Source organism: Bubalus bubalis, chromosome 10 (assembly GCF_019923935.1).
Source record: "Bubalus bubalis isolate 160015118507 breed Murrah chromosome 10, NDDB_SH_1, whole genome shotgun sequence".
Taxonomy (NCBI): Eukaryota; Metazoa; Chordata; class Mammalia; order Artiodactyla; family Bovidae; genus Bubalus; species Bubalus bubalis.
In genome coordinates, this window is record NC_059166.1 from 42,931,843 (window position 1) to 42,956,370 (window position 24,528).

The 24,528-nt window shown below is 36.8% G+C and overlaps 1 protein-coding gene across 2 annotated transcripts in view; it reads right to left on the minus strand.

Annotated features, from left to right (window-relative positions):
• RNGTT (RNA guanylyltransferase and 5'-phosphatase) overlaps positions 1-24,528 on the minus strand; it is a 245,163-nt gene that overhangs the window by 30,622 nt on the left and 190,013 nt on the right. For both annotated transcript variants that reach the window (XM_025294588.3, XM_006055334.4), the window contains one exon: positions 18,665-18,731. In XM_025294588.3, coding sequence (XP_025150373.1) covers positions 18,665-18,731 — 67 coding nt within the window. The remainder of the gene's footprint in view (positions 1-18,664; positions 18,732-24,528) is intronic.

Here is a 24,528-nt window from a genome sequence, read left to right on the forward strand (position 1 = left end):
CTTTCAAAAAATGATGTCAGGGATGTCTCTTTACTACAGCAAAATATTAAAATAGATAATTGGTGTTATCAATGTATGGTGCACTCCTGAAGAATAATATGGAGAACATATTTTTAAAAGAGGTGACATCTATTTGTTTATTTCTTTATATTGAGTCCCTCTAAGGCACATGATACCATCATTATAAAGGCCTCTAGCAATTATGAGGGTTTTGTATAAGTAATCCTAAAAAGTTTAATATGTTTCCAGGATCATTCATTAACATTCAGAGCACCTACTATTCATCTACTTCAGTGGGTGGGATACATACTTTCTCAATTCAAACATGGAATGTTTCAGTGGCAAGTAAAGATCTACATATGCAAAATCCTAAAAGTTAAATGAGAATACAGGAAAATAAAAGATTTTATAGACAGTATAAGATTATTTGCCAAGTACATGACATAGATTATATACCATTCCCAGAAAGAAAGGACTGTTCCTTACCAGAAATGGGCTCATACCGCCTTTACTGTTCTCACCGTACAGTCTTTGCTTTTTAGCCATTTGTATACATATCTTACCCATGGAGGAGGAAATGGCAACCCACTTAAGAATACTTGTCTCGAAAATCCCATGGACAGAGGAGCCTGGAGGGCTAAAGTCCATAAAGATCACAGAGAGTCGGACACGACTGACTGACTGAGCACAGCACACATACACACCTTAAGTTCTTGAAAAGGCAGATTTTAAAATTTTCCATTTCTGAATCCCATCACAGTACTGAAAGATATCCAGCACTTGGCATATGCTCAATAAATGTTTATTTGAGCACTTGAATAAATCAATGACTGATGACAATGACAAAGGTGGTGAAGACAACAGCCACACTCAGGGCCAGGCAATGCTCTAGGTGTCTTGTGTGCATTAACTAATTTACTGTTAGTTTTCTCTTGGTATTACCATTGAGAGACCAGCTTGCCCCCACTCATCTAACTCCTTCATGCCCTTCAATTTTAGGCTTAAATTTGACCTCTTTAGGAAGGTCTTCCCAACTCACTAGAAGAAGATACAAACCCTTGCCCTCTATCCAAATAACCCCTTATCTTCCCTATCATTATAATCATCACTCCTGAAGACCTGATTCAGTCAGCAGTCTGGTGCATTACACAGTAAACTACACCAAAGCAGGGACTATGTCAGTCTTATTCACTGCTCTGATCCCAATGTCTCTCCAAGAACATGGCACATAATGGGTACCTAATAAATTTAAGTTTAATGACTGAGTGATGCAGGAAGTCATTAAATGTTCATATCAAAAAAAATATGCATAACAAAAAATAAGCAAATCTGAGATGATTTGAAAGAGTCAAATGTAACTGTCCAGAAGGCATCTGAAGATTCAAAACTGTGGTTTAAGAGAAAAATGAGGTAAAGATTTGAGAGTCACCAGGAGGCTATTACTCCACAGCTATAAATGACCACATAAAACTGTGGCATTATGGATGACCCATTTCTGAATACATATTAATTGTATATTCAGGAGAACCCAGCATCTTATGTTTAAGTTGTAAGCCCCCAAAAGAAAAATCAGAAAGGGGCCTTATCAATTGTAAAATTAAGATGAAACCATCCTCTAAGAGGTTCCTCTTAATAAGAATATAGTGCCATCTTAAGTGCCTGGAACCTGCCATCAGCATATTTCTAGTTTGGCAGAAAAGCTTCCAGTTTATGTGGAAGCTATCCTGTGTGTTTTCTTTGAAACGACCATGGTGAAGCTGAACTACACGGACACCGTGCTATATACCAGAAGCACTCAGGCAGCAGAAATGAGCTTTGCGTTGTAGACATGAGGGAAGCATCTACATCTGCAGCTGTGCCTAAAAGAGGTGTGTGGATTATAAACCACGCTGCACTGCTGCCGCAACAAAATATGAAAACTCCCGCACAGCACTGACTGACAGGAGAAAAGAAGGCGGAACTGGTTCAGCCACTTTGCCTGAGAAACTTGAAGACACACACGTGTTTTGGGAAAAGTACTATGAAGTTCCAAACCTGTTTTACATCACTTGGGGTGGCTGTGAGTAGCGCTGACAAAGACATCAACGACTGGCACCGTGAGGAAAAGCAGCAGCGGCCTCACTCAAGAAAAGAAACCACTGCAGATGAAAGAATGTCATTTCTGAGCAGAGCTGCTGACGCTTTCTGACTTCTTGGCTGTATTCACACTTATACAACCAGTAAGCAGAACTACATTCAAATATTTAGGATCGTGAGAACAGTGTACATAATTAAAAGAAAAAAAGGTTAAGTTTGTAGGCCGTTCTAGCAAACAAAACGTTACAGAAGTGCAGTACTGTCTTGAGGCAAACACAGCAGAATTAATACCTTATTTTTAAAAAAATATGAATGCAATAACAATGAGTGAAAGTACCACACTTTTTCTAGGAGGATGTATAGACACCTTTAGCCCCACTGGTCAAAGCTTATGGATGTGTATAATTGGGTGCAAATTAAGGTTACTGATTTAACAAGTTTAGTTCCTAATGTTCCCTAGAAATTTAGGCACTTTTTAAGTTACTGACAGGAAAAAGAAAAAAAAGCAGCAAGAAAGGAACTGTCAGAATTTGACTCTGAGAAATAATGGTTGACAGCAAATTACGAACCCCAAAGCACAATCATCCTGGGCCACTTTCTGAAGCAATAATTGGTTTAAGATGGCTTGGGCTTCCCAGGTGGTACTAGTGGTAAAGAATTTGCCTGCCAATGCAAGAGACATAAGAGATGCAGGCTCAGTCCCTGGGTCAGGAAGATCCCCTGGAGGAAGGCATGGCAACCCACTCCCGTATTCTCTCTTGCCTAGAGAATCCCATGGACAGAGGAACCTGGCCGGCTACGGTCCATAGGGTCACAAAGAGTCAGACACGACTGAAGCGACTTAGCATGCAGCATGCGCAACTGGTTTAAGAGGAATTAACAATCCTTGAGGCTATCACTTTATTAAAGCACAGGCAAATAGCCCAAGATGATACTCAAAGTTATGTAAATTATAGAACACTTTAAGGAGGTAGAGTTACTTTCAATGTATCAAAGGGAAAAAATTAACATAAATGCTTGCTTAGAAAAGCTACATGGGAAAATTTTCATTAAATGATGAAGATATTGGGTAACTGAACTCTTCATTGTCTTGCATTTCTATAGAGCTTGCTCTATTCAATGCACAGTTGTGTGAGTTAACTCCCTTGGAATACATGATCAATATCTCCAATGGAAAATTTAAATTAGCAAAATTTTCACAAAAACAGTGCTGTAAAGAACAAAGAGACTGGGCTTAGGGAGTCAGGAGAACCTGAGTTCTGATCCCAATTATAATATATCATTTACTGGTTGCATGACCAGGGGTTAAGTTATTTAACCTCTCTGTGTCTTGATTTTCTCATCTGTAAATAGAAACAGTTTTTACTTTTAAGACTTTATAAACATTAGGAGGTATAATACATCCTGGGTATATAATATGCACTGAATAAAAATGATTTCTTTTGCACTTCATAAAAATACCTTATTTTTTTCCTATTCCTAGTACAAGCATATGCTAGCATTCCATTTATGCCAGAGCTGTTTTTGTATATTATCACTGATCTTCACAAAAATATTTAACTTTAAAAATAATGTCAAAGGTTTTTATTTCCAAAAGAAAGAATATATATATATATAAAATCAGAAATATGCAAATTCTACTACGGGGTAGTGTATCACTAGAGTTCAGGTTTCTGCTTCCAGATTACTGTGTAGAAACATTGAAGGAAATTTTAATGAAAATGGTACAATAGAGGAGCTAGATTTTTAGACTTATTTGTGTATTCTTTGTAAACATTTAACTCAATAACACAGTGTTGATGCTATGTTTTAAAAGTCAAAATCCTGAAGATAACTCTCTAAATAAATAAGTTGTGAAAGCAACAACAAAGGGTAATTATCACCTTCTGTGGGGAAAAAGGTATTATGAACTGATTTCCTTCTCACAATAAAAATCTGCACTGAACAAACCTGAACCAATCAATTTGTTGTGTTTTTCCAGAATACAATTCCCCCTGTGAAAACTGTCTAACAGACTCAGGTTTAATCTTAACTTCTCAAGACACACAAAAGGAGATGAAAATAACTGAAAAAACAACTATGGAAAAGCAAGATCTTCCGTGACTTGAACTGTCAGATTCAAAAGTATACCTTAGTCACATTAAGAAAGGTTCTCTAGTGCATTCACTTCCTGTCACAAATAATAGTTCCACTTGAGCAGGAAGAGAATGACGGGGAAAAAAAAAACAAATAGAAACATTAATTTGAACTATTTTTATATTAGTTCCACTTCAAATAATGTGAAGAAGATATAAAAATATTTTACTACCTGACAGTTATGACTTTAGGAATCCAGGACCCTTCTGTCCTTGTCCATGGCAGTGAGCATTATTGTCAGTTACTTTATCTGGGCCTACAGAAGCCATCTGAAATACTCAAATGAATCACCAAGAAAATGTCAGTTCTTGATGGTGAGTTTGGTTCTCACCTAAACTTTTCATTTTTCTCTAAAAAAGTATTAGGTCCCCCAGCCCAGTTCCAAATTAAAATTTCTTAAAATGGTCTGTATAGTTTCACTGTTAGTGTGGCTGTTTTTTGTTTCTGTTTTTTTAATTCTCTTAACACTGATTTACCTTTTCAACCCTATCTCGGATTACTTTCTTAAATAAACTGCTCTTATACTCAAGGCAAAACTTTTATAGCTCCACTCCATGTTTTATGTCTTCTGCTTCCCTAGAACACCTGTCATCCTCTTATTCTTAACAGTAAACAGAGAAAGACAAAGTCTCAGTCTCTCTCTCTCACACACACACACTGTTATATACCTAACTGGTAGAACACAGTTCTTCTTCACTTTATAAATCCCACTTCAACTGCCCCAGCACACAGTTCTTCCTCAACTTCTGACATTTATAGCGAAGTCCAAGCAAACACATCACTTCCTACCTTTCATTATATATCTTTTCACAAAGAGATTCCTTTCCATGTCACCAACCAGACTATTAATAAGTTGGGGGCAGATAAAATATTTTTAAAGTTTTATTGTATTTTTTAATTGAAGTATGGTTGATTTACAATGTTGTGCTAGTTTCAGGTGTACAGCAAAGTGATTCGTTTATATTTATATACATATATATTGTTTTCTTCAGAGTCTTTTCCTTTATAGGCTACTGAGAAAATATTAATCTTTATATCCCTGTCTTCACCAAAATACCTGTATATATATACCTAATCAATGCTGCTTTTTGATTAGCAGGTCAATTCTGTGATACGGAATGGATAAGAGAATAGTATGTATAGTCAAAGGGATAGAGAACTGTCAGCATTAGAGGGATGTGGGAGGTAGCAGAAATGAGGGGACAAGAGCATGGGAAAGCCCAGTGGAATTTACCTTTGCTACCTGGGCCACAGGAAGCCACTCTTGGTGATAATTTAAAAACAAACAACAAAAAAAGCAAACTAGTAGGTAAGGTTCTCAAGGTCCAAAACAGATCACTGAATTTATACCAGAGCGTGTCAAGATGCCTACAACAGAAACTATCAAGGAGCAGGAGGCTTGGAGGAAGAAAGCGACATGGCTCTACCTCAAGTCACTCAGGTGACCATTAGTTAACCGCCAACATGACTGAGTGAAGCAGAGGCCTGGCCCTGAAGAAGGCAGATTTATTAAGGACATTTGGGACTCCACCAAAAATGAGGAGAATTCAAAAGAATAGACATGTCTTCACTTTTTTCTCCCATTTTCCATAATTGCATTGATTTAGTAAATCATAAAGGCTTTTGAAAATCCTCAACAGACTCAAGATTTTATTCATTATGGATAAGAAGCCCTATGAGGGCATGGGAGTCTAAGTTCTTTTAATAGGATAAAGAGAATGGAATAATTCATCACTGGTAGTAACTTACTCCACTAATACAATGTCTACCTTTTCCTTGCGTGGCCCCATGCCACTGCAGAAAACTCCACTTTGTGACATCTCATGACCTATATCATATGCATGCTGCCTTATTTCATTCATCCTTTTGCTAAACCATAACCACCCTGAGAACATCTCTCTGCTTATTTTCACTGTCACTGCTTTCGACATCATCCAATTACCCTTGTGCTATGCAACCAACCTACTCATCCTGAAACTTAGAAAACATCTGTTCCTTCTCTGCAATTCTGCTCTAGTTCCTTCTGTGGCTAAAATCAGCCCTGAATCATCAAAATTCCTCCAAGATACACTGATCTTGAAAAACATTAAAATGCTTTAATTCCAGCTATGCTCACAAAGCATACTCAACTTTGAGTCAGAAAATGAGAAACTGTTTTTCACTTTACTTAGCAAAACTGTCACACCTGGTGGGAAAAAATCTTGCATAGGAGGTACTTTTTCTTTCTGAGCTAATCAAAGCACAAAAAATGCTCAGGTGATTTGTTTATATACCTGATTTCTTCCCAGCTGGTTTGTAAATAAATAGATTTCTAGAGACTATTTTAAATTAATAACCACATAATACTTTCTCCCAAATCTCTTGGATATTAAGAAGTAATAAAGATAAAATAAAAAGCATTTACTACAAAAGAAAAACAACAAGGAGGGTGAGCCTCTCTAAAGCCTTTTTAAAAAATCATGGCTAAGGAGAAATATATGACACAATAAACTCCAAAACAGATGCTTTGGGAACAAAAAGGAAAATACTCCACAACTAGATCAGAAGATATTGTAATTAGAAGCCTTTTAATAGCTTAGCAATTCACAAATGTTCTCAATACAAGACTCTCAGCTTTTACTGTTTACAATTAATGAGCATAAACACTTAACAATGACTAAATAGGTAGCAGAGGTAAGATTGTAACTTTGTGCTCTTTATACTCTCATCTCTTTATTCGTAAATAAACCACAATGACTCCATCTTGATCCTTGTGGTAGAATGCTATTTCCTCTGGTCAAGTCATTTAGTCTAATCTGGGTCTTAACTGGTATTATACCAATTACAGGGATAAATCTCACCAGCTGTACAAGCAAAACTCAGAAGGGTTTCAAGAAATATAATATACTATATATAATGTAACATAAAGAGTAATTACTAAATAGCATCCACTAAAATAATACTCCATAGGACACAATATAATATAAACTATCTGTTGTGTTCTATGTCTTCCTGACCCATAAAACTGAAAATGCTAAAAGTACCTATACTTTACAGGCTGTCTGAGAATTAATTAGAATAGTGTCTGACACTTGGTGCTCAATAAATGTTGGTTATAATTTTTATTTGCTTGATAACAGTACTAATTGTTTATGCTTTTGCCTTTTAAACAAATATATTACCCTGTTTTCCTTCTTTGTGTTAGAAAGTTTTCAAATACTGACAAAGCATTAAAAAAAAAAATTAGATATCCAAAGAGAGAAACATGGTTGTAACATTTGATAAAATGCAAAAAAAAGAAAAAAGATACATTAGAGGTACATTTAATTTAAATATTCTTCTATACTATTTTTCAAAGTTTCGGCCTTCTTTGGCTAAAAAAATGTTTTACACAAAATGAATTTTCCACTAGACAACCACTTTTATTAGTTAAAACCTAGAAAGTCAAATCTGATTCTAAAATATTGCAATCTATTGAGAAGAAATTTTGGATAGCTAAATAATCTAAAATGTCATTTTATGTGTCTATCTACAAAGATTCTAGATTGATTAATTTTTTTAAAGATATATGATGTGTGTTCTATATTGTGAACACACAACAGAACAGTATCACAGTATTGTTCTGATATTGTGACTATTATCAGACTGGAAGCTTAGTATAAAACGATTAAAAGTACTTTAGTACCAGAAAGAACATATTACTTCAGCAGATGAGATATTACTTGTGAAGCTATTTCCTTGTAGCATTAATGTTATGATCTGGTGACACTGTTGAAAGAATCCAAATGGTATCTTGTATTTGCAGCGTTAAATTTATAATAGCTTCTCCAAACCTTACATTTCATTTAGTATAGTTTGTGAGTTTTCTGAACTACAAGCTTGTCATTTTTACTCACTGGCAAATAATTCTAACAAGCAAATGAAATCTGGAGATGTGAAGAAAACAAATATGTAGCTCACTATTTAGAAAAAACTAAAGAGATACTTGGATTTATTTGACTGTATTTTTAAATACCTGTTTAAGACAAAGAAAACCGTCCTACCCACACCTTATAATATCTACTTCTGACAAAATAGCATTTACTACAGTAATTTCAAATTCCTGAAGGTGCTCAGGGTAGTAACTTTAATAGTGCTGATTACAAATCATTGGCAACATTAATGGATTTGTATTATCTAGGCTCAAAGCTTCATAGTTTGTTACTTGAAGAGTCAAGGAAGAGAACACCAATCTGGAGTGTTCCTAACTGCCTGAATCATGGCCATGTAACTCTTGAAATGGTCTTTATTGCTACCTCTGCCTTGGCAGAGGGGGAGAGAAGGTTACTAAAACTTTATTAGGCAAGAGGACAAGTAAATATGCCTTCCCAATTGGCTACTTACTGGAGAAATTCTTTTTCTCTTTTTGTGGGAAGAAAATGGAATATATAACTTCCAGAAGTCTAGCATATAATCTAGATCAGAAACCATGGCATTTGTCAGAAATATGACCTCAACAATAGTCACTTTAGAATATGATCTTTTATTTACATGGTTATCCCACTCCAGTACTCTTGTCTGGAAAATCCCATGGACAGAGGAGCCTGGTAGGCCGCAGTCCATGGGGTCGCTGAGTCGGACACAACTGAGTGACTTCACTTTCACTTTTCACTTTCATGCATTGGAGAAGGAAATGACAACCCACTCCAGTATTCTTGCCTGGAGAATCCCAGGGATGGAGGAGCCTGATGGCTGCCATCTATGGGGCTGCACAGAGTCGGACACGACTGAAGCGACTTAGCAGCAGCAGCAGCGCCTTTGAAATTCTTTTTAGAAGTAAAATATTCATAGGGAAAAAACCCAACAGGTTAAGAAACACTGTATTATTTCCTTTCACCAAAATAGGATGTCTGCTGCATTATGAATACCTAAATACTACCATTTTCTTTTCTGAGAACATTTCAAAACTCAAAATTCAAAAAAAAAAAAAAAAAAAAAAAAAAAGCTTAGTCTTTTTCTCTCTAAACCACATTTACAATAAGAGTCACATTGATATAATAAATCTGGTTTTCAAAAAGAAAAACTAGAATATGCTAAAATGATTTCTAATATTTTTCTATAAAGTATCTAACTCAAGAGAGATTGAAAGTAACTGGAATTTACAGCTAAGAAAAATGCTAACTTTCTTAACTGGAAAATAATTTGAAGACTATTTTTAAAATGTTCTCAGAATAATGTATTCATGAAATCTACATTTCAAATAAAGCTACTATATTAATAATAATTTACAACCACAATCTTAAATTAGAAAATTATATTGCCTCAAAGACATCCCAACTCAAGATACAACAGAGATCAGAAAATAAAGTTTTAAGGCAGTAAAATATATATGCAATTAGAACCAGAGTTTTAAATACTCTGATGAACTTCATGGTAAATACTTGGTAATTAAAAAACAAAAAAAATTACACAACAACCAAAAAAAACACAAGTTTATAGATACAGAGAAGAGATTAGTCGTTGCCACAGGCAGTGGATGAGTGTGGGGAAAATAGATGAAAGGCCTTAACAGGTACAAACCTCCAATTATAAGGGAGATAAGTTCTGGGGATGTAATCTAACAGCATGGTCGGTCAGTTCAGCTGCTCAGTTGTGTCCAACTCTTTGTGACCCCATGGACTATAGCATGCCAGGCTTCCCTGTCCATCACAGCATGGTGACTATAGTTAATGTGTATGCATGCATTCTAAGTAGCATCAGTTGTGTCCAACTCTGTGACCCTATGGACTGTAGCCTGCCAAGCTCCTCTGTCCATGGGATTCTCTAGGCAAAAATACCGGAGTGGCTTGCCATGTCCGTCTCCAGGGGATCTCCCAACCCAGGGACTGAACCTACCTCTATTAAGTCTCCTGCACTGGCAGGCAGATTCTTTACCACTAGCACACCTGGAAGCCCACAGTTAATAATACCATATTGTATATTGGAAAGTTACACCATATTGTATATTACTTGAAAGTTGCTAAAGAGTAAGGGCTTCCCAGGTGGCTCAGTGGTGAAGAATCCACCTGCCAATGCATGAGACGCAGGAGATGAGAGTTTGATCCCTGGATTATGAAGATCCCTTGGAGAAGGAAAAGGCAACCCACTCCAGTATTCTTGCCTGACAAATCCCACAGACAGAGGAGGCTGGCAGGCTAGTCCATGGGGTCACAAAAGAGTCAGACACGACTGAGTGACTAAATATACACACACAAGGTGATGTATATTAAGTAGACTGACTGTAATGATCGTTTGCCATGTATACAATATCAGATCATTACATTGCATATCTGAAACTAATATTATGTTACATATCAACTCTACCTTAGTAATAATAGAAAAAATACTTGGTTTTCTAGGCATTCTTCAGTAATACTGTTAACAAATACTTATTTAGTGCTTTTACATGGTAGGCACTAGGTTAACTGTTGAGGATATAGACGTACACAAGACACAGTCTAGCCCTATGGAATTCAAATTCTTATAGGTAAGTTTTTTAAGGACATGAAGGTAAGAATACTGAAACTAAGACATGTATGACTACAGGCCTGAAGTGTTACTCAATTCTGGCAATAACATAGCCCAAAGGGCCTTGGTAAAAATGGCAGGAAAACTACTGCTATTGAATACATTTTGGAACCCTAAGTGCAATTTCTATGTGACTTGTTGGTAACAATGCATGATTTTAAATGTCCAGAAAGTTATACTATGGGCTCACAGAGAGCCCCGCAAGGGTCCTAAAGCACTCTGGTAGCAAGTATACAAGATAAAATGCTGTCAACGACTTAATAGCTATTGCACAGACTTATTGCAGACAGACTTTTGGCTTTTACAACAGTTTGTGGGGTGTTTTGTTTTTTTTTAAAGCTTCTTTCACTTTTTGAATCTGCTTTCAACAAAGAAATATTCATGCCTGCTCTGATTACTGCAATATGAGACACTGAAAATTTACCTTTCTGCTCACTGTACTACAGAAAACTTATTCAATGAATATGGCACACAAATCCACAAATCTAGATATGCTTCCACTGCTTTCTCTCAATTTCTCACTCATCTGTTTCTTTCTGTTTGTTAATCTGGGAGGATCTTAACTTAATTTCTTTATCTTCAAAATACATGAAATCATTTGAAAGACAGAGTAGGTGTGGAAGGTTCTTTTTTGTTCTTGAGAATTAGGGTTCTGCTGAAACAGAAAGAAGCTTTGCTTGGCTCCATAAACCATCTTACCTCCACTCTCAATAATCTTTACCTATGCTCTCTTCCTCCCTCTCCCCAGCAACCATGATGTCCCCTCCAAAGCCAGGCCAAGAGCTAGCATCAACTCAGGGGCAGGTAAGCTTCCTCCACTCTCCCGTACTGCATCAACGTGGCAGATGGCAGCATTAGCTGGACAAGTCCTACCTCGCAGCAGTGCTGGTGAGTCGTGACCCATTTTCCAAGGAGAGAAGTTAACTGAGTGTGCGGAGACCCACATTTAAAAACTAAGTCAACAGAAAAATAAACAGAACAGAGTGGAAAATACAGTGGTTACATCACACTTCTTTTGGAACTTTGGTTTACATTGTGTGTATATAAATGCATGTACATGTATGTGTACTGGAACTCAATGAAAATTACAGTCCTACAGGTTCACAGTGACAAGTATGGAAGCCACTAAACCAGAATACTCAGTTCTACAGCCTGCATCTTTATCTGATGTAATACTTTAGCTACCTTAGAGATTGAGAAGTGTCAATATTAAATAATTTCCTTCAGTAAAATACACTGATCTAACAAAGCTAGTGGAGATGATGGAGTTCCAGTTGAGCTATTTCAAATCCTAAAAGATGATGCTATGAAAGTGTTCCATTCAGTATGCCAGCAAATTTGGAAAACTCAGCAGTGGTCACAGGACTGGAAAACATCAGTTTTCATTCTAATCCCAAAGAAAGGCAATGCTAAAGAATGTTCAAACTACTGCACAATTGCACTTATCTCACACACTAGCAAAGTAATGCTTAAAATTCTTCAAGCTAGGCATCAACAGTATGTGAACTGTGAACTTCCAGATGCTCAAGCTGGTTTTAGAAAAGGCAGAGGAACCAGAGATCAAACTGCCAACATCTGTTGGATCACAGAAAATGAAAGAGAATTCCAGAAAAACATCTACTTGTGCTTCACTGACTATGCTAAAGCCTTCGACTGTGTGGATCACAAAACTGTGGAAAATTCTTCAAGAGATGGGAATACCAGACCACTTGACCTGCCTCCTGAGAAATCTGTATGCAAGTCAAGAAGCAACAGTTAGAACGGGACAACAGACTGGTTCCAAATTGAGCAAGGAGTACGTCAAGGCTGTATACTGTCACCTTGCTTATTTAAATTATATGCAGAGCACATCATGTGAAATGCGGGACTAGATGAAGTACAAGCTAGAATCAAGATTGCCGGGAGAAATAACCTAAGATATGCAGATGACACCACCCTTATAGCAGAAAGTGAAGAGAACTAAAGAACCTCTTGATGAAAGTGAAAGAGGAGAGTGAAAAGGCTGGCTTAAAATTCAACACTGAAAAAACGAAGATAATGGCATCTGGTCCTATCACTTAATGGCAAACAGATGGGGAAACAACGGAAACAGTAACAGATCTTATTGTCTTGGGCTCCAAAATCACTGCAGATGGTGACTGCAGCCATGAAATTTAAAGATACTTGCTTCTTGGAAGAAAAGCTATGACAAACCTAGACAGCATATTAAAAAGCAGAGACTTGACTTTACCGACAAAGATCCGCATAGTTAAAGCTATGGTTTTTCCAGCAGTCGTGTTATGGATGTGAGAATTGTACCATAAAGAAAGCTGAGCACTGAAGAATTGATGCTTTTGAATTGTGGTGTTAGAGAAGACTCTTGAGAGTCCCTTTGACTGCAAGGAGATCAAACCAGTCAATCCTAAAGAAAATCAGTCGTGGGTGTTCTTTGGAAGGAATGATGCTAAAGCTGAAACTCCAGTACTTTGGCCACCTCATGCGAAGAGTTGACTCATTGGAAAAGACTCTGATGCTGGGAACGACTGAAGGCAGGAGGAGAAGCAGACGACAGAAGACGAGAAGGGGATGACAGAGGATGAAATAGTTGGATGGCATCACTGACTCAATGGACCTGAGTCTGAACAAGTTCTAGGAGTTGGTGATGGACAGGGAAGCCTGGCATGCTGCCATCCATGGGGTCACAAAGAGTCAGACATGACTAAGTGACTGAACTGAACTGACTGATCTAATGAGCCACACATTTTTTAAAACACCATCAGTCAGTGAACAAACAGAATCAATCTTCTTAGCTTTTTCAGTATTCTCTAAGAGAGACCCCATCTCTTTTGGAGTCTTTTTTGTACCTACTGCATATGCATATGGATACAAACACCAATCATATATTTCCTGGGCTGTAAGGAGACTTTTAAAAATTGAAGCTCAGAAAGCTTAGAGTATGAGACTGTGACTAATGGCACCCAGTTCCGCAGCAGGAATGGAACTGGGCATGAGGCAGAGAATAACTCAGCTGTACTGATTATAAAATAACTGCTTCAGAATAAAGTTTATATTCCTTACTTTTCACATATGGCTGCTGCATGGAATTCATAGTTAAAATACAGAAGACATCTTTCAGCTGTTCTGTGGTGTCAAAGTGGAAACTGTACGTGACTCAGCCTCACAGCTTCACACACTTCTTGAGTTGACAGGACTGCAAGAGGCAACTAATATCAAGCCTGGTAGGGAGAGACAGCCCTGTGGCCTTGAGACTCTCCATAACAACCACTAAGTTGATTAAAAGTGATGCTGACAGGCTTCAATCTTTCTTTGTTTTATGGATTCTGGCTGCTAAGTGGAGCCTCCAGGACTAGAACCCTATGAGAATAGCACTGAGATTTTTATCAGACTATAAAATGCTTTAGAAAACAACACTGAATAATAGGTGTACAATGTAAACTATAATTTAAACTTGACCATGTCTATAAAAACTATGGATAACAGGATTATATACACACTGAACTAAGACAAAGGTATTATGCAAAGACATATAGAAATAACCACCCCAAAAAGTTTCTGACAACCTGAAAGCATAGGAATAGGAATTAAGTAAAATTTTACTTTAATCAAAATGTTTCTTTTGAATTTCAAAGACTGAATATAAAGATATAATGAAATCTATTTCTTTCTTAAGAAAACCCTAAGTCACACACAACCCAGTACATTTAGAAACCTATCTTAATCTCAACGATGGTGACAGAAGTTAGTATTGGATGAAGGTGAAATGTGCTTCATTTACAGCACTCAACAGTAGCTGTGGATATGTGAGACAATTCTTTTCTTACACTGTATTATAACTCATTATAAGATGACCAGTGTTTTAGTTTATCATATTTTAGGATAAAATAAGAGCATAATCATGCGTGTTTAAAATCAAGTTCTTCGGATGACAAATTTCCCATGAAAACTTAAGGACTGAGCTTCTTTGAAAAAAGAACCTTCCAATGACTTATAGAAGATGTTAGGAGATGCAAAAGGCAAAGTTGGAATAACTTCCTCTAAAAATAATGAAACCTGAAGCTAGCATATAGATGTGCTGGTCTAAAACTATAATGAAGTTCCATGTTTGTACACATCTGTATCTAGGGTGTGAAGGAGGGAGGGAGAGAAAGATGGTGGTAACAATTCATATTATACACTAACAGTACACACATCTATTGTCACCCTATAGCAAATTTCTGAACTCATTTAATGCTTGTCCAAGTATCTATCACCCTTTTTGTGTTTTTCTTTTTCTTTTTGATCTTTATAAATTGGAGCTCCTTTTTAGAAATACAACCGTGAAATTTCTCTTTAACAAATGTAACCTCTAACACCAAGCCACTCACATTTAGTCTTGTGATGTTAATAAAATGAGAATTCCTTTTCTTAAATATTCAAATGAACGCCTATCTTGATTTATAAAAATTCCAACCAATATTCTCTTAAGAAAAGCAAAGCCATTTCCATTTATTAAAGGTTATATATGATATCTATACCATATAATATAGTATCATTACATTTAAAGAGAGAAAAATACTGGTACTTCATGACCAAAAGAAATCAGATGCAAGGTAAGGGGCAGAAAAAGAAATTTAAATTTCTAGCCTAATCTCAAGCATTTAAACTATGGGGGTTTTTTTTGTTGTTGTTTTCCAATTAACTTGTAAGCATTCTAATTAGATAGGATCTATATAGCATTTTCATAAGAACCACAGGAATTATAAAAGAACCTCAATAATTAATGAGGATAAGAAATCCTTTCATAGCATATGAAAGAAATCTTTCCCATGGAAACATCAAAGGAAAAACATGCCCTAAAATAATGGACTTTTTTCTATTGAGTTGATTATCGAGGCATAAAGGGTTGACAAAGGATTGACCTCTGTCACTGGGCTTGATAGAAATGGCCTAAATAAAGAAAATGATATGTTAATGGATGAGGTGAGTGATGGAGGAATCACCCTCATACATACACTTGTTTTTGAGATAACATGTAACATGTAACAGACATACACACACACAAATTCTACCCTTCCTTAAATTTATCAGATATCTCTCTCACTTTTTCATTATTTCAGTTCTAATAAGGGGAAAGGATTTTCCAAATCAGTGGATAGGAAAAAAAGTTGGGCTTTTAGAAATGTTTCTGCTGAAACTTATCAGGATTCCTGGTTTTACTATAGAATTTGGTGAACAGGATAGTGAGGGAGGCTTATGAAGAGACTCTTGGCAACTCCACTTGTGTTCCAGGGATGTTAAGAATAGGAAAAAAAACCAAAGTACCTGAATTCCTGTCATTACTTAGGGAATCAGAAACATTCAAGAGGGTTCACAACTTAAGACCTTAACATGGACTTCTGAGTGTCTTAAGTTAAACTAAGGAAGGTATTTAAAGAAATGCTGATGCTATGGTAGCTAAATAAGGTATTTAATAATGTCAATAATGTGACTAATCTCCTCAGTATTATATATCTTATATGTCCTATTCAGGCTCAGTATACTCTGAAAAAAACCTTTGTTTTTCAAAGCATAAAAATTGTCATATACACAAGGGGAAAGGACTTTGAAAAGAACAAACTTGGAAGATTTACACTACCTGATTTCATGACTTATTTTACAGCCACGAAAATCAAGACTGATATTAGCGAAGGCCTATAGTATAGACACATGGGGCTTCCCTTGTACCTCAGCCGGTAAAGAATCTGCCTGCAATGCAGGAAGGGCTGGTTTGATTCCTGGATTGGGAAGATCCCCTTAAGGAGGGTTAGGCTACCCATTCCAGTGTTCTTGGGCTTCCTTGGTGGCTCAGATGGTAAAGAATCCACCTTCAATGCAGGAGACCTGGATTTGATCCCTGGGTTAGGAAGATCCCCTGGAGGAGGGCATGGCAACCCACTCCAGTATTCTGGCCTGGAGAATTCCGTGGACAGAGGAGCCTGGTGGGCTACAGTCCATGGGGTTGCAAAGAGCTGAACATGACTGATACAGCACCGTATAGACACATAGGTCAATGGAACAGAATAAAGAGTTCTGAAATAGAGATTCACACACACACATATGGTGAACTGATTTTCAACTGAGATGCAAAGACACTGCAGTGGTGGAAAGGATAGTCTTTTTTAACAAATGGTTTTAGAACAACTGGATATTCTCGTGCCAAAAAGGGTTGGGGTATAGGAAGGCCAATATTCCTCTTTACCTTGAACCTTGCATCACATACAAAAATTATTTCAATTAGATAATAAACCTAAATGTAAAACCCAGAACTATAAAGATTCCAGAATGATACACAGAAGAAAAATCTTTCTGCCTCTGGGCTAGGCAAACGTTTCTTAGATCAATACTAAAAGCAGGAGCCATGAAAAAAGAGTAATAAACTGAATTCCATCAATATTAAGAATTTTTGCTCTTTGAGGGTCTTGTTAAGAGAAATCCCATATCTGATAAAAGACTTATATTCAGAAGATACAAAGAATGTTCAAAACTCAACAGTTTAAGAAAACAAAAACAAAAAATCGCAAGTTTTTGAACACACACCTCACTAGAGATTATAAATGGCAAATAGTACATGAGAAGATGCTCAATATTATTAGTCATTACAGAAGAGCAAATTAAAACTACAATGAAATACTATATACCTACAAAAATGCCTAAACTCAAAGACTGACAATACCAAATGTTTGATGATGAAATGGAGGAACGGCACTCATCCTGATGGTGGGGAAACAGTTTGGTAGTTTCTTAAAAAGTTAAAACACACAGCTACCATTTAACTCAGGCTTCCCTAATAGCTCAGTTGGTAAAGAATCCACCTGCAGTGCAGGAGACCCCAGTTCGATTCCTGGGTAGGGAAGAGCTGCTGGAGAAGAGATAGGCTACCCACTCCAGTACTCTTGGGCTTCCCTTATGACTCAGCTGGTAAAGAAATTGCCCACAATGTGGGTAGACCTGGGTTCGATCCCTGGGTTGGGAAGATCCCCTGGAGAAGGGAAAGGCTACCCGCTCCAGTATTCTGGCCTAGAGAATTCCATGGACTGTACAAGGATCGCAAAGACTCAGATACGACTGAGCCACTTTCACCATTTAACTCAATCATTTTGGTGTTAGGTATTTACCTGAGAGAAATGAAAATATATGTCCATACAGAGACTTGTATACAAATGTTCACAGCAGCTTTATTTATAGCAGCCAAAAAGTAGAAACAACCCAAATGTCCCTCAATATGTAAAAAGATAGAGAAATTGTGCTAAAACCATATAATGAAATATTACTCAGCAATAAAAAGGAATGAGCTACTGAAGTGTAACAACATGGGTGAATCTCAAAATAATAACTGAATCAAAGAAGCCAAAAGAAAGAAATACAGTATGATTCCATTTAGATAAAATTCTGGCAAGTGCAAATTAATCCATAGTGATTAGATCAGTGGTCACCTGGGAACTGGAGGAGAAAAAGGAAAGGGAGGAGGTGGGGGAATTCAATGGGGCACAAAGATACTTTTAGGGGTGATGGATATGTTATTTGTCTTGATTGTGATGATGGTTTCACAAGGGTAAGTGTAACTGGATGTCAAACTGTACAGTTTAAATATGTATATTTTCTTACATGTCTATTATACCTCATAAAGCTGTCAAAAAAATTCTACTGGAAAATAGGGTAATGAAGCTCTAAATTGTACTCTTCTTAACTAATCACCAAATTGTACTGGTCAAATTTATTATGGTCAAGATTATTAAACTAACTGATTCACTGAAAAGCTGAAGTACTATTTCAGCAGAGATATGTAAAAGCAAACAAAATTAATAATTCACATTCCCCAATTTTTGTGATAGTTACTTGAAGGATTTTAGTGGGTTCTGGACGAATGAACTGTACCTAGGAAAAAATGTTAGAAAGTGAACAATCATACCTTGATTTGTGCAAAGGGTCTTTCATAACCTCCAACATAGAGAAGGCCAATGTTCTGAGGAAGCAACCTACAAATGAAAAGAAAAACACCATTTATAAAATATTCTTCCTTAAATATAAGGTTGTATAATTATCAAAATTTGCATAATAGATACTTAATATGAAAAAATTAATATCTATGCAACTATTCTTATCTTTTGCATGATGGAACAGTAACCAGCAAAGGAATAATTCTTATACTTCAGAAAATGGTGGATAAACATTGAAAATGGCAACTTAAATGCAAAACAATCCAACAAAATAGTAATTCTAGCAAAATCACTCCACAGAAGAGAATTAAGCAATGCATAGATTTAAAAATCTATGAGTTCAATTCAAGAAACATTCTTTGTGTTTCTATACCATTCACTATGGAGACAATATTAATACAAACCTAAATAGTTCACTCCCAAAATCTAACAGGAAAACCAGACACACAAACAATTAACTACAACAAAAGGTAGTCTCTGATAAATGCTATTGCAGAGGTATTTATCATTGCAAAGTAGTGGAGTGAGAGGTACTTGCAATGGAGGGAGCTGGAGAAGCCTGAATAGGTGGAATTAAGACTTAACTCTGATGGGTGGGTAAAGCAAAGGGAAAATTTTATAAACTAAATCCTGAGAATGCAGAAGATTTGAAGCAAAAAAGGAAACAAGTATGGCTCAAGAAAGGGATAAGTTAGCTGGAGATGAAAACCCAAAGAAAGCTTAAAATGGGCCATAGAATGTCAGACTTCATATCTTTATTTCATAAGCAATATTTATTTTTTGTACAAACAATAAGTGCACATAAAAGTGAAAAACCATCTGGAGGGTGGGGATAAACTGGCTAACTTTCCTGCATCCTTCCTTCCTATTTAAAGAGGTCTACCATTCTTGACTTCTAGGGGCTTCCTTGGTGGCTCAGCAGAAAAGAATCTGCCTGCAATGTAGGAGATGGGGGTTTGATCCCTGAGTGGGGAAGATCCCCTGAAGAGGGCATGGCAACCCACTCCAGTATTCTTGCCTGGAGATTCCCATGGACAGAGGAGCCTGGCAGGCTACAGTCCCTGACTCGCAAAGAGTCAGACACGACTGTAGCAACTGTGCATGCACACATCATTCTTGACTACATGAAACATTATGAATAAGGAAATACCATCATTAGAACCATGCTGTATCAGGGCTTCCCTAGTGGCTCAGTGGTCAAGAATCCACCTGTCAATGCAGGACACGTAAGTTTGATCCCTGATCCAGGAAGATTACACATGCTGTAAAGCAACTAAGCCTGTGTACCACAACTATTGAGCCTACGCTCTAGAGCCTGTGAGCTGCAACTGCTGAAACCCGTGTGCCCTAAAGCCTGTGTTCTGATCAAGAGAAGCCACTGCAATGAGAAGGCCATGTATTGCAACTAGAGAGTAGCCCCTGTTCACTGCAGCTAGAGAAAAAAACCCTGTGCAGCAATGAAGACCCAGAAGAGCCAGAAATATAAAAAAATAAACATTAAAAAAAAACAGAACTATACTTGTGGAGCATGTAGTCATGCAGGGTAAGAGAAGCACACAATTAAAGTAACTACTCAATGGTGTCTTATAATCATCGTCACCAGGTGACAGTGTGAGTACTTGTGTTATTACTGAAGGGGAGAACATGCCGGCCTAAAATATGCCACTTGATGTGTGGATTATTTTCAGCTGATGGCAATCAAAATCCAGAAGACTCAGGAAAAACTTTTACCTCTCCCTTAACTACCTAAAAGAATTTAGATAGGGGGCCTGGTCCAGAAAAACAGCTATTACGGTAATGTTATCTGTAAGTCCTACCTGCATGGCAGGGCAAACTTCTAAATACCACACATTAGGTTTTATTATCCTATGAGTCACTCTCCTCCCCTTTGAAGACCCAGGCCCTACTCCCACTCCTTAGCATCAGTTCAGTTCAGTCGTTTAGTCGTGTCCGACTCTGCGACCCCGTGAATCACAGCACACCAGGCCTCCCTGTCCATCACCAACTCCCGGAGTTCACTCAGACTCACGTCCATCAAGTCAGTGATGCCATCCAGCCATCTCATCCTCTGTCGTCCCCTTCTCCTCCTGCCCCCAATGCCTTCCAGCATCAGAGTCTTTTCCAATGAGTCAACTCTTCACATGAGGTGGCCAAAGTACTGGAGTTTCAGCTTTAGCATCATTCCTTCCAAAGAAATCCCAGGGCTGATCTCTTTCAGAATGGACTGGTTGGATCTCCTTGCAGTCCAAGGGACTCTCAAGAGTCTTCTCCAACACCACAGTTCAAAAGCATCAATTCTTCGGTGCTCAGCTTTCTTCACAGTCCAACTGTCACAGCCATAATGACCACAGGAAAAAACCATAGCCTTGACTAGACGGACCTTTGTTGGCAAAGTAATGTCTCTGCTTTTGAATATGCTATCTAGGTTGGTCATAACTTTCCTTCCAAGGAGTAATAGCACATAAGCCTCAACTGTCCAACTTGCTCTTGAGTCTCTTATCACAGGGGATCCTGTATGTACCAACTTAAATATGTTTTCTGCTAATTTGTCTTATGTCAATTTAATTACTAGACCAAAGAACCTAGTGCTGTGCTGAGTTGCTCAGTTGTGTCCAACTCTTTGCAACCCCATGAACTGTAGCCTGTCAGGCTCCTCTGTCCATGGGGATTCTCCAGGCAAGAATACTGGAGTGGGTTGCCATGCCCTCCTCCAGGGGATCTTGCCAACCCAGGATCTAGGTTCAAAGAATCTAGAAGAGAAGGGAAAAATTTTCCACCTCTACATTAACTTTCCACTGACTTGCTCTAGTGAGACTAACAGAGCACACTTTCAAAGCATCTTTGATTTTATGAATTAGGTAAACAGATATTCCATCTCTCAGGAATATTCTCTGTTCCCTACATTCTTTAAAAGCCTATAAAGTATTAAAGGCCACTAAATGTTAGCCACTTAGTTGTGTCCAACTCTTTGTGACCCCATGGACTAGGGCTTGCCAGGCTCGTCTGTCCATGGGATTCTCCAGGCAAGAATACTGGAGTGGACTGCCATTCTAAGAGTGCTAATAGCAGATAAACACAATAATAAATTAAACCAGTTTAGCAAAAAGCTACTTAAGTTTGGAATGTGAATCTTAAAGTAAAACATTTTAACATGCTGTTGAAGGTTATAAACGACTAAAGGCATATTTGTTTACTGGATGCAAGTAGAAAGCATGAGAAATGTCCCCAAATGTCTCAGTTGGGAAATGGAGAATTTCTTCACCATCATTTGACAAATAAGAAATTAATCAAATCAATAAAACTTTAAATCAGTCACAAATTGCTAGTATCACAAAATTAATGTTAGTTATATATAGCAGTGGTAATTTATTTCCTATATAACAAATGTTCACAAAAAGCTTGATAAACTCCTTTTAGAAGTAAGAATAGTCACTTCATACAAATAGATGCTAGAAAAGGGAGAGAATAAAAGTTGGCTGACATTTAAAAATCAATGTCCCTAATTACTATGCATATGCATTTCAGGAAGCATGCCAATATACAATTTAGTGTCCCCCTCTTCAACTTGCCTATCTAATAACTACCTTCTAAACAAGAAATATCTTAAATATGTTAGTTACAAAGCATATATATATTTTGCTTTTTAAATCTTGTTCTTTCTCATCCATGTACATATTATTCCTTACCATAAATTATACTACCCCTTCATTTGAGTGGGTTTTAATATGTACTATAATTTAAAGGTTTGCTATGTGTAAAATAATTAATACTCTGAGAACAAAAATTCCAACTTATAAGATGGAACATTTCTTAAAATGCTTTTACCTTTCAAAAAATTATTTTGCCAGATTGTATGCATAATTATTGTCAAATAATAGGCACTGTTTCATTATGACAGGGTACTCGTATGTTATATAGCAATCACATTTCAATCCCAGAGTAAAGGCCTTAATTCACCATTGATAGATGCACTTAAATGTATATGTTAAAAAGTATGTGTTAAAGTAAAAACCCTGACTCATTTAGTACCAGGTAATGGTTTTGCAACTTCTGTTAGGTGAATATTAACATAATCTTTATACAAATGCTAATAACTCCCAAAATATTTGCTTATAACCAAATGCTTCCATGGGGCTTCCCTGGTGGCTCAGAAGTTAAAGCATCTGCCTGCAATGTGGGAGACCTGGGTTTGATCCCTGGGTCGGGAAGATCCCCTGGAGAAGGAAAAGGCAACCCACTCCAGTATTCTTGCCTGGAGAATCCTATGGACAGAGGAGCCTGGTGGGCTACAGTCCATGGGGTAGCAAAGAGTCGGACACGACTGAGTGAGCGACTTAAGGTAAGGTAAGGTAAATGCTTCTACAACGTGGCTACCAAAGACATTTTTGGAATAAGAAGTCATTATTGGGAAAAAGAAAGAAAATCTATTAGAGCTTTTGGAAAAAAGTAAAGATAGGCAAGACTGATGTTCATTTTGCTTCAATTTCCCAAATACAAATATTAACAAATATCTATTCTGGAAAGAAAGCTGCAAAATTATTTCCAGAAAATTTTCTCACATAAAGGAAAAATAAAACTTGGCAGGTAATAGAAAGAACATCATTTAAAAGAACCTCATTCATCATCATTCAGTGATGATATATCAGGCTTAGAAAAAACTGCTTTGAAAGGAAATTGAGTCTATAATTATTTCAAATTAAAAGTTTAAAAAAAGGCAAAGGGGATCTTTCTAAAAATAAGCTAAATAACTCAAAATTAACTGTTCTGTCTACAAGCCCTAATTACATTACCCACTAACTGATACATTTTTCAGCTGCAATAAAATACTTTGAAAAAACTTACAGTACCTTGAATACTGACTGACTTAAATAAAATCCCACTTCTAAGCCAAAGAGCAAGTTCCCCAAAGAGCAGACTATATCCAATACATTTAGTACTAGGAAAAAAGAGAAAGTCAAGGCACTTAGAATAGGATCAATAGGGCCCTTCTGAGTTTGAGAAAATGTACATTATTGAGAAGGCCTACATTATTCTTTGAGACTTGTAATATAATGTAAGTAAAAGCAGCATATGCCATTAGGCACAGATAAAACATGAATGAGCAAATGAATGAGTTTATTATTATCCTTACAGATTTTTCTGTAGCCTACACTTTTCTGGTTTGCTTTCTAAATCCTTGTATAAGAGTAACAAAATGCTCTAGTGCTTCATGAAAAAACAAAAACCACCACCACCATGTTTAAATAAAGAATCTGTGTGCTGTTAGAAATAAATTACCTGAACATGATCTTTGTGAAATATACACTGATACAAATAACAGAAATAATATATAAGACTGGGGAAGGATAAATAAGATGCTGAAGTAAACAAAAGAAAGCTGAATCATTTTGCAAAGGTATATATGAAGAAATGAAGTTGAGCCACCAATATTCAGAAAGTAAATACTAACGTAATGTATAAGCATATACAGATGAATAATATACCACATTAAGGGAGCAACTTCAGAAGAGAGAATTTTAGCATATTCTGTAAGTCTACAAATAAAAAGAACTGTATATAAGTCCTTGAGTTCATAAACTTGTTTCGCACAGGGGTATGGGTTAGTAATTATGAAAATACATCATATGTATATAAGAATTTAAAAAACAAGTATTCCATGGATAAGGAGATACAGATTGCTCACTGTGCAAAGTTATAAATAAGAAAAGGGGAGAGGCTAGAGTGAACATAATGATATTGGATTAGAATCAAGAGGTATCAACTGGAACTCTTGGCTTTTAATAAATTCACAGATAGATAAAGATATAAATATAAGTGTGTGTGTAGGTGCATGTCA